Genomic DNA, 10,423 nt, shown 5'->3' on the forward strand with positions numbered 1-10,423 from the left:
GCTTTAAGATTTGGGCGGCCTCCTCCTGTTTGTGTATCCCTTGTCATTAGTGATGTCAAAGGGACTGGACACCCACAACCTGCAGCCTTAAGAGCCGTGCAGCTTAGCTGCAGAGATTCTCCCGCCTCCAAGTGCAGTTTATGCTAGGGAGACACAGCCTGGTGCAAAGACCATGGAACTCCCTGCGACAGGACATTTCCCACTGTTTCCCCAAAGGAATGTATACATGACATAGTTTATTGCAACCTGGCAACAAACAAACAAACTTTGGCCCTTTCAGTCTTTTGTTAGTTTTTTTTTCTCTCTGCAGTGTTTCAATCAATTCTATTATGTGTTCCTCCTTTATTTATTTTTAGGGGGGGGGGAGCATTTTTGCATTGTGTGTGTTTGTGTGTATGTGTGCCTGTGCCTGGAAGTCATGGTGACCTCTGGTGACTCCTACTGGGGCATGGAGAACATTCAGAGAAGTGGCTTGATAGCCTGTCTCTGGCCTCCCGGCCCTGGTATTCTCTGGAGGTCTTCCAACCAAATACTTGCCAGGGTCAGCCCTGCTTAGCTTCTGAGATCTGACGAAATTGGGCTTGCCTGGGCTATCCAGGTCAATGTGTTCCTCCTTTATTTAGACTACAGTTTCTGCATCAGTGAAGACTTAGCCAGGATTTAGTTTTGCATTCTGCACAATGTTAATGGCAATGACGCATGCTGACAATAGTAGGAAAACAACTGTATTTTTAAAAAAATATTATTGATGTTAAGGCCGAGACCACATGCATTTTAAAATAACCTGAATTCAATACAGTGTTCTCCCCAGTAAATTAATTTAGATGGTGGTTCTAAAGTATAGCCCAGCATAGCTGCTGTGCTGCCAAACCTATAAAATGCAGGAGACAAACTTAAAAAAAAAATCCACATGTGATAACCTTGGAGACGACTATAATTAAACTGGAGTCGTTAATCATCAGTGTGATGCTGTTATATTGGCAAAGGACTCTGTGTGTTGGCTAGCCTGGATTTATTGTGCTTGTTAATGTATGGACTGGCCTTTAAATAAAAGTTCGAGCTTAAAAAAACCCAGCAATGAAGAGTGTTGGCCTCTTTAGAACTGAAAAGAAATCATGCCTGGTTAAATTTGGAAAAATTTAGTAGCGCCTGGTTCAAAGCTTTATAGCCTGATTAATGAGTAACCTGAATTTGAATTAGTCAGCCGCTGCTCTCCCACTGTGTTATCGTTTCTTCTTTGCCAGTATAAAGTTCTCTCTCTTTTTAAATTTAGTCACTTACTGCCTGGAAATGCCAGTGTCCTTAGGCAATCTGCTTGTACTTATGCTTGGGACAACTTACTTTAGAGAGGGAAGCTCTAGATCAATGTCGCGACAGCAAGGTATGGCCAAGTTTTCATATTATTCTCTGATTGTTTTCTAAAAGCAAGATCCAGACATTTAAATCATGTCACCCTGTATCTTAACTGCCCATTATAGAAGTCGAAGGGAACGTCTCTTTTTGGAAGGGCGCCCTAGTTTTTTGCAGATTGCTCTTGCAGCGGGTCATTGAGCTGCCAAAAGTGGAGCCTCCAGAACAGCACAGCGAGGGCTGGGCTGGCATTACCCTTAAATCTTCATAACTGTTTGTTTGGATACTGGCTGTCAATGCAGATGTTACTTTTAGTTTCTTCAGTGATGTCTCTGCCTTTCATTTCTGCTGCAACCATTAGTGGAAGAAAGGTGGATCCGCACAGAGTCCCCTCCCCCCCCCGCTTGGCCCAGACTGTATGGCGTACGTTGCTCCAAGTAGCTATCTGTATAATCCGTTGAGTGAAAGAAATTGAGGTTCTATATACTGTCATCCATTGTATAAGGGGAAGATTTGCTGTGATGTGTTCTTGATGACCCTATCATACAACCATGGGTAATACAAGAAGAATACCCATCACATGCAGAGTGTACAGGTGAATGGATCCTATATCCCTGGATAATTTCAGAGTGGTGATTGTTCTGTTGGGAACGGGATGTGGCTGACTAGTCATGCACATGTGTCACATGCAAAAGATACCAAGCACTCTCTAAGGCCAAAACAGATGTGAAAAGACAAGTTTGGTTGCTTGTACTATATTTTCCCCATTGTGGAGCTATGTGCAGCTTTGGAGGGGCATTTTCAATCATTGAAGAGGCACACAAGAAAAAGGTGGCCCTCTCCTTTGGTTATCTTTCCCTCTGTGTGTGTGTGTGTGTGTTAGGGTTATCAGATGTCTTTTTAGAGGACAGGTTCTCTTTTTTTGGTATCCGTCCTCTTTTGGACTCTTAAAAAAAAAACACCTGATGAAAATGTCCTCTTTTGGAGGTTGGAAGGTTAGGAATATTCCCAGGTAGTAGCAGTTATCACAGCTTAAAGAGTAGAGGTATTTAAAATGAGATTTGTCATAATGAACACTTGTTTGAAGTAGTCAGTTGGGAAATATACCATTGTTTTTGCTTTCCAAAATATGGTAACCCTAATATAGAAGAAGTGAGCAGTGACTCATGAAAGCTCCTACCCCGCCACAAATTTTGGTAGTCTTTAAACTGCTACTGGAATCTGGCTCTTTTCTACTGCTACAGAAAGACTAACACAGTTACCCATCTTGATCTTGTGCGTGTGTGTGTATTTGTGTGTGTACACATTATCGTTGCTTGGGCTGCTTGAAGGCTAGAATATACTTCATCTGGATCTGGAAATTGAGAATTGTTTAAGTTATATATATTATTATGAACTCTCATTATTCATACATTGATTAATTTTTCCTGTTTTTGTGACAAAGACACAAGCCATAGGAGAAAACTAATGTTCAGCTAGAACCTTGAAAAGTATACAGTCAGTTCTAAAATAACCTCACAATAATTTCCAGCTGTAATATCTTTTTTCTAAACAACAGTACTTCATTTCTTTTTGGTGTGAGAATATGACATATTTTTAATATTTTAACTGTAAATTCGCACACTCATGAATTTTGTACAATGAAATATGATAAAGACAATGTGAAGTCCAACTCCAGACAGGTAGGGGGCGCACCTTGATACCAAGCAGAATGAGGCTAGGGGCAAGGGGGCCAGCAAAGGAGGGGAAGAAGGTAGTACCACAGTAGAGACTGAGGTTGATGTTGGATCAGACCCTGCAGGACAGCCCAACCCAACCTTGGCAGAGTCTCTTGAGTTGAAGGGTCTGGTAGGTATCCTGGTAGGTATCTCCAAGGAAGAATGATCAAGGAATGCCCTGCCTGGGGAGGTGGCTGGCTACACAGATGCCAAACTGGTCCACGGAGATGGCGGCATGGCTGTCCCCAGAAATCTCACCAGCAGCCTGGACCCTGAGGGGAGAGGGCCACTACTAGCAATGGGCCGGGTCTGCCTTTGACACAGGATGCAAGAGTGGGTCCCAAGGAGGGGCTGAGAGAAGAGCAAGGGGCAAGGCTGTGGAAGAAGAAGAATGTTCCATCAAGTCTCAACTGACTCATGGTGACCCCATCCATGGTACTTTCTGGGCAAGAGATGACCAGAGGTGGCCCAGAAAGGGAGACATGCAAGGAGCAAAGGGTGTCAGCCTAGGAAAAGTTGAGAAAAACTAGTCAGTCAGTGCAGTTGGGAGGTGAGGGAACTGGGGGCCTAGGTTAAGTGACTGGGCATGTTGCTCTCTACAACTCAATAAACAAAGGACAAGCAGCTTCTCATCTCTGGTGGCCGTCTTGTTGGACGAAAGGCTGGTTTCATGTCTCCCTCCCTCCCAGGGTCCCAACAGACACACACAAAAAGCTTCAATTTAAAAAAAAAATTAAATTATCAAGTAAATAATGCATGAAGGTTTTTCATCTGAAATGCCATTTGTATTTAGACTTTACGGACATTGTGGTGTTTTGCTTGTAAAGCATGTACGCATAGTTTTTAGCAAAACCTGTGCCATTCTTCGGGGGGGGGGAGTTTAACTGCAAAGTGAGCAATACAATACTTGCTTTTATTTTTATTCTGTAGTTTAACTTTTATCTTTTCATTAAAAGTAACAAACTGTTTTATCGATTACATTAAAATATTCTGCTTAACCATTTTAGGACTTTTGGAGATTTGGAAGTTATTTAGTATATTAAAATAATGTAGAAAGTGACACTGAGGTATCTTACTCTTTTTTCCTTTGTGCCTTTCAGATTCTAAATGTGGAAAGAAACCCTTGGAACAAAATGCAGGGAGTTTCCATAACTACCTCTCTAGGATTGTTGGTGGGAACCAGGTGCAGCATGGCTCACACCCATGGCAGGTGAGCACTCCCTGGCCAAGAGAGCTGTAGTCCACGCCACCTGCAGGTCTAAATGGCAGTGAATCACGGAGGAGAAAAAACAGGGAACTGCATGTCTTTGGGCTACGCTGTAGGTCCTTTTTCTGAACACAGTTCTGCCACCTGCAATAGCAACGGCGCAAGTAAAGCAAGAAACAATCTCAATTTTCTCTGGATTTCCAGAAGCTTTTCTCTGATTCGTTATTTTGTTTTCATAGTAAGATCCATTAAGAAGCTCAGACAAATCTACTGGTTTGGGGAATAATATTCTTAAACTATGAGATTTCTGTGTCTGCCTTTTGATGTTCTATGCTATTTAACCTGCAGCAGCAGAATTTAGAAGCAGGGATCTAAATACTAACGTATGGACTCTGTGTTTGTATATGGAGAAAGGGGAGTGTAAATCAGTATGTGCTTGTGCAGTTCTGACATCCACCTGTGTGATTGCAGCTGCTGTTTTCTAGTGGCCGCCCTCCCAGAGATGCATGATGTTCTAAGACATACAAGTTTGTCTGTTTTAACTGTTAAGTCGTTCGCTTAACAAAGTAGTCAGAGAGTGATTCAGCAAGAACACAACTTTATTCTTCAACTCGAACACAACTCCAACACGGATCAACATCTGATAGCCAGAACAGCCTTTACATTGCAGCTGTCCTGCTTTTAAACATTCCCCTGTACAAATACCAACCAATGAGGTTGTTCGTATACGGGCAAATCACGGACGTTCCTGCTCAGGGAGCTTGCTGTGAAGTGATTGGCTTGTTACTTCCTGGGCTAGTGATACGATTGGATGTATTTGGATCCTAGCCCAGGACGAAGCTTTGCATTATACTTCAATTAGATGTTTCACCACATGTCATGCATTCAAGTCAGCTTTGAATACACTACATTAACCATCTGACTTACATGCAGAAATACATAAAATCAAATTATCAGGAGTTGCTATGTCAGTTCACAGTGTTATAATTAAGAATGGCAAGTGCAGCTGCTTATAGGTCCCTCAAAGGATGGTCTCAGACCAGGTGGGAGAAGGTTGCCTCACCCTGTACCCTTCTCTCCATTTCTCCCTTCCCCTTCCTTATGGACAAGTGAAAATGTACAGTGACCACCTCTTTATACGTTATGCAGACTATGCAAGGTGGAGCTGGCAGATCCCAGTCAGACATAGGGTTCCAGGTGTGAGCACTCCACAAGCATATACTAATTTACACTAACCTTTCTCCAGCCATGGGTGATGATGGTTAAGTCAGTCTGCAACCGCTGTGGCCAAGCTCCACGCATGCACCCTTTAAATACAGTCATGATGTTAGAGGTGTTCGATTTTTAAAATGTATGCCCTTGTTCCCGCAAAGTTCCAAGGCTCTAAGGTACCGCAGGACTCTCTCTGCTCTAGTCCTTACAGATACAGCAAACCTGGATCTGGACCAGTGTTCCCCCTAAGCTGAGTTAGTGTGAGCTAGCTCACAGGTTTTTTTTAGCCTCCGGCTCATCCGTTTTTGTCTTCGCTCGGGAAGGAGGGCTCCAGAGCAAACTAATTTACGCAGGAGCCAAATCGCTCGCTCGTAACTTTAATGCCAGCAGCCCACAAAGTAGAATTTTTGCTCACAAGACTCCACAGCCTAGAAGAAGCATTGATCTGGACTGTACATTTTTCACATTCAAAACGAAATACTCTTTCATAGTCAAAAAGAAACAACAGCTAGAGTGAGTCAGTACGGTCGGGTGGTTAGAATGTTGGACTAGGGTGTGAGAGAACCAGGTTCAAATTCCCGTGCTGCCCTGGAAGGTTGCCGGGTGACCTTGGGCTACGCTCACACTCTCAGCCGAACTGTTTTGGGTCCCCATGGGGGGGGTGGGGAACTGGGGTATAAATAAAGTAAATGAATGAAATAAAACAAACTCTTCTGCACACAGAAAACTAGATGTCAAGGACAAGAGCTCCAGTTTAGGGTTTTCCTCCGAATGCCAGTTTTCCATGCATGCTATGTGCAAAGATCTCTGCATAGATCAACATCTGCTGTGTATATCCTCCCCTCTCCCCCTTGCAAAGGTCCAATAAAGCTGGGGGAGGAGGGCAAGCTGAAACATACCTGAGGTGCTATTTGGTTCATTGGAGAAACTGACAAGTTTACCAATAGTGCCATCTGCTGTTTGCCCAAATAGCATGCCTTCAGGAACAGTTTCAGACTGAGAAAATGGCATGTGCACCCTGTGATTTCTTTAATACAAGTCTTTAAATATCCCGTTACCTCCCAATCACAAAAACAGTTCATAAATAGACTGGTCACTTGGAGGCTTCCTCCCATTTCGGTCAGAGAAGATTACTTCAGACTCAGAGTGACAATTTAGAAGAAGTGAATGCCTGCTTGCCTGGAGAGAGACCATTGTCATCAAGGGCAGAGCTGTTGCCACCTGATCTGTCTTTTGATTTAGTTTGTTGATGGCAAGTAGGAATAGTGAAATTTGACTGTCTTTAGAGTGTTTTTTTAAATACATTATAAACCGCTTTGGTTCTGCATTTTGTGGAGAAAAGCTAGCTAACATTTTAAAAATGAATAAATATTCTTCACTGCTGATCTCCCTTATATTTGTGTGTGTTGTATACTTTTTACTATGTAGGGAAGTCTCAGGCCTCTGTCCTCTTTGTCTGCAGGAAAGGTAGGCTGCCTTGTGACTGGTAGGGGGTCAAATTCAGGGCCTCTGCGTCTGTTCCCACCAGGAAAGTTTTGTCCCTGACTGCTGACAAAGTGATACCGCCACCCATGTGGCTTATTTCTTACCAAAAGTCAGAAGTAATTTTGTTTCATTTGTTTCAATTCATTGCCTAGGGTTAACAAATTGGGCGTGTTCAGATCAGATCTTAGATTAGTCGCATTAACCATGCTAAATAGCCATGGTGATATTAAGACAACTTTTTTAAAAAAAATCACAGTGTTTATCATTTGTTTACATGCTGATAATACCAGAAAAAATTCTGTGAATGTCTGGAATTTTAGAGATTTATATGAACATGGACCGTCACCTAAATGTTATTCAATTCAATTCATTACGGGTCTATATGACCGAAGTCTTGACCAAAAGAGAATGCAAAAGGGGTAAACTAAATGTTATTGTCATTGTCCTTTTCTGTGCGTGTGTGTGTGTGTGTGTGTGTAGGGGTCATTTCGTAGAAAAAGAAAGGCAGGAGCTCATTAGCATAACTCAGCATAACTTATTTGCATATGCCACACACCCTGACTTCACCGGAAGTGTGTCAGAAGGCAACATTCACCGCTCAGGCACCACTGGACTATTTTGGATTGCTAGCTATGGGGGGGAGGGACGTGCAGATCTGTTCTCGCAGAGGACGGAGAGCTTGTACCTGAATAAAACGTGGTTTTAAAGGTGCCGCTGGACTGTTTTGGGCTGGGGGGGGGGCTCTGCAACTTACCTGGCTGCTTCTTGCTCTGACTGAGGGCTACTGGGAGCAGGGGGTGGGGCTTGTTACTGCCGGAGCTCCGCTCCTGTGTGCTCCTGCAGGAAATTACCCCTATGTATGTGTGTGTGTGTGTGTGTGTGTATAAACCCTAGGCATTTACAGAGTTAATCAAGGATTATTATCATTCACATGTACATGCTGACATTCTCCAGATGTTGGGCATTCACTGCTATGTATATATCCTATTCTCTTTCTCATTTTGCAGATATGATTAGAACACTCATTTTGCACTTACTAATATGGGGTGTGCCCTGAGCTGGATGACCCAGCCTAGCCCAATCTTTGTCAGATCTTGGAAGTGAAGCAGGGTCAGCCCTAGTTGGTATTTGGATGGAAGACAACCAAGGAAGCCCAGGCAGGCAATGGCCAACCCCTTCTATTTGTCTCTTGCCTGGAAAACCATATGGGGTCACCATAAGTTGGCTGCAGCTTTACAGCACTTTCATACGCAAACACAATGCAGTATGTGTTCTTTCTTCTTCAGGTTTCCTTGAAACGAGAGAACAGTCATTTTTGTGGCGGAACCCTTGTTTCTACTCAATGGGTGATCACAGCAGCTCACTGTGTTCAAAGCAGGTATGTATATTTCACCAGAAATATATATTGCCAGGGCTATTTTGGGGCAGGAACGCACAGGAACGGAGTTCCGGCTGGCTCCCAAGTTGGCCACGCCCAGCAGGAACTCATTAGCATAACAGGCCACACCCAACAGCAGAAACTCATTAGGATTGGCTACAATTAGGGGTGTGTGGCCTAACATGCAAAGGAGTTCCTGCTACAAAAAAAGGCCCTGGGTTTTGACAACAAACAAGGTCAACAGAAGAACAAGCAAAAGGTGAGTGTGGCTGGATAACCACACTTCTGGTAACGTGGGGGTGTGGCCTAATGTGCTAATGAGCTGTGCTGTCAGGGGTGTGGCCCAATATGCTAATGAGTTCCTGCTGTTGGGTGTGGCCTATTATGCTAATGAGTTCCTGCTGGGCTTTTTCTACAAAAAGATTGCTAGTTAAAAATTCATGGTTCTGTGTATAAAAAGGTTTGTTGTTTTTTAAAAAATGAATTCTATCCCCCCCCCCATTCCAACAATTTCTCACTACCATGCAGAAACCTGCTCAGTTCTTTGACCATCACTGCCGGAGAACATGATCTGACTCTGACAGAGCAGGAAGAACAGACACTACCTGTAAAACATATCTTCAGTCATCCAAAATTTGACCCCAGGAAACCAATGAATTATGACATTGCCCTTCTGAAAGTGGATGGCAGCTTTAAATATGGTAATATCTTAGTCAAATATGATAATTATAGGGGGGATTATAAGTATCTGTCTGAGTTTTATAAACATTGTTATTAAAACTCAAGAGAAAATAATTTATAACAGATTAACAGTGCAGTCCTAATCAGACCTTTTCAGGAACCTACTGAAGGCTACTTCCATGGAAGTGTACTTAGGACAGCACTGTAAACGGTGTCACACCTGATTCCAAAAGACACCCCGCTTCCCGGTGAACCAACAACCAGTACTTTACATATTCAGCTCACATGATCAAGCTGGTGAGAAGAATGTGGGTTGAATAGATTCATTTGGTTGTGAAGAAGCGGGCTGGCAACTTTTTGTAATTACAGAGCCAAACGATGTCAACATTCATAATAAGAGGGATCCACAAACAGCCAGTATAACTGCAACCATTTGCAGAAATAAAAATATACAACTTCACTGTACTAATAATTATCATATTGATCAATAATACACAGCGTTTCTGCAGCCTAAACACTGGTTGTTCTGAGTCCTTTATTAGGAAGTAGCACATACAAGGTCTCACAATAAATAATACATATATACAGGATCACCCTTCAAACAAATGGTCTTCTGAAAAGCAGAAATGAATATCAGAAATTTACTTGAGAGGATTGGGAAAGAGTTGTGATTTAGGAAGAGTAATCATACCCATATGGGACTAGTTCTTATATACCACAGTGCATAGGGATGTGCCATGGGGAAGCGGCTGCCACACAGCTGCATGTGTATGTGACCCGGCTTTAGTGTTGTGTGGGTCTTGCACTGGAAGCTTTATTGTGATTGTATAAAAGGGGGGGGGGGAAGGTTTGAATTCAGAATTTTCTGTGCTACAAACATTTGAGAAAGAAACAGCCCAGAGCAAAAATCTGTGAGTGGGAGAAAATACATTTGATGTTGCTCTTGGTTTCAATTGCAATTGCCCAGAAGAACATCTCCATGAATTCTTGTCATCTATTTTAGAAATCAAGTTTTAAAATATTTTCTGAAAGTTACCTATAAAACGCAGCTAAATTTTTTGTTGAGAGAGAGAGACTTGGGACGCAGCCCAAACGAACATTATTCTTTCCCATACTTAACAACCACGATCCATTTCCATGGTAGGTCCCAAAGTTTGGCCAGCGTGTCTTCCCAGTCCAGATGAAACGTTTGATCCAGGCTATATATGCAGCACTTGTGGCTGGGGTCGCCTAAGAGAAAGTAAGTCTCTGTCATCACTTCTGTAAAGCAAGCCAACTATTTAAAAAATAAATATGTTTGGTGTTTGGGGGTGGAAAATAAAACTTTATTATTATTATTATTATTATTATTATTATTATTATTATTATTATTATTATTATTATTATTATTAT

The 10,423-nt window shown here is 42.4% G+C and overlaps 1 protein-coding gene across 1 annotated transcript in view; it reads left to right on the plus strand.

The window, feature by feature from the left end:
* Positions 1-1,290: 1,290 nt before the first annotated feature.
* OVCH2 (ovochymase 2) overlaps positions 1,291-10,423 on the plus strand; it is a gene marked incomplete at its 3' end in the record, with an annotated part of 47,315 nt that continues 38,182 nt past the window's right edge. Inside the window, exons 1-5 of the mRNA XM_015412748.1 lie at positions 1,291-1,381; positions 4,169-4,278; positions 8,259-8,350; positions 8,879-9,051; positions 10,176-10,271. Coding sequence (XP_015268234.1) covers positions 1,291-1,381; positions 4,169-4,278; positions 8,259-8,350; positions 8,879-9,051; positions 10,176-10,271 — 562 coding nt within the window. The remainder of the gene's footprint in view (positions 1,382-4,168; positions 4,279-8,258; positions 8,351-8,878; positions 9,052-10,175; positions 10,272-10,423) is intronic.

This window comes from Gekko japonicus, unplaced genomic scaffold, assembly GCF_001447785.1.
Source record: "Gekko japonicus isolate JY-2015 unplaced genomic scaffold, Gekko_japonicus_V1.1 scaffold821, whole genome shotgun sequence".
Lineage (NCBI taxonomy): Eukaryota > Metazoa > Chordata > Lepidosauria > Squamata > Gekkonidae > Gekko > Gekko japonicus.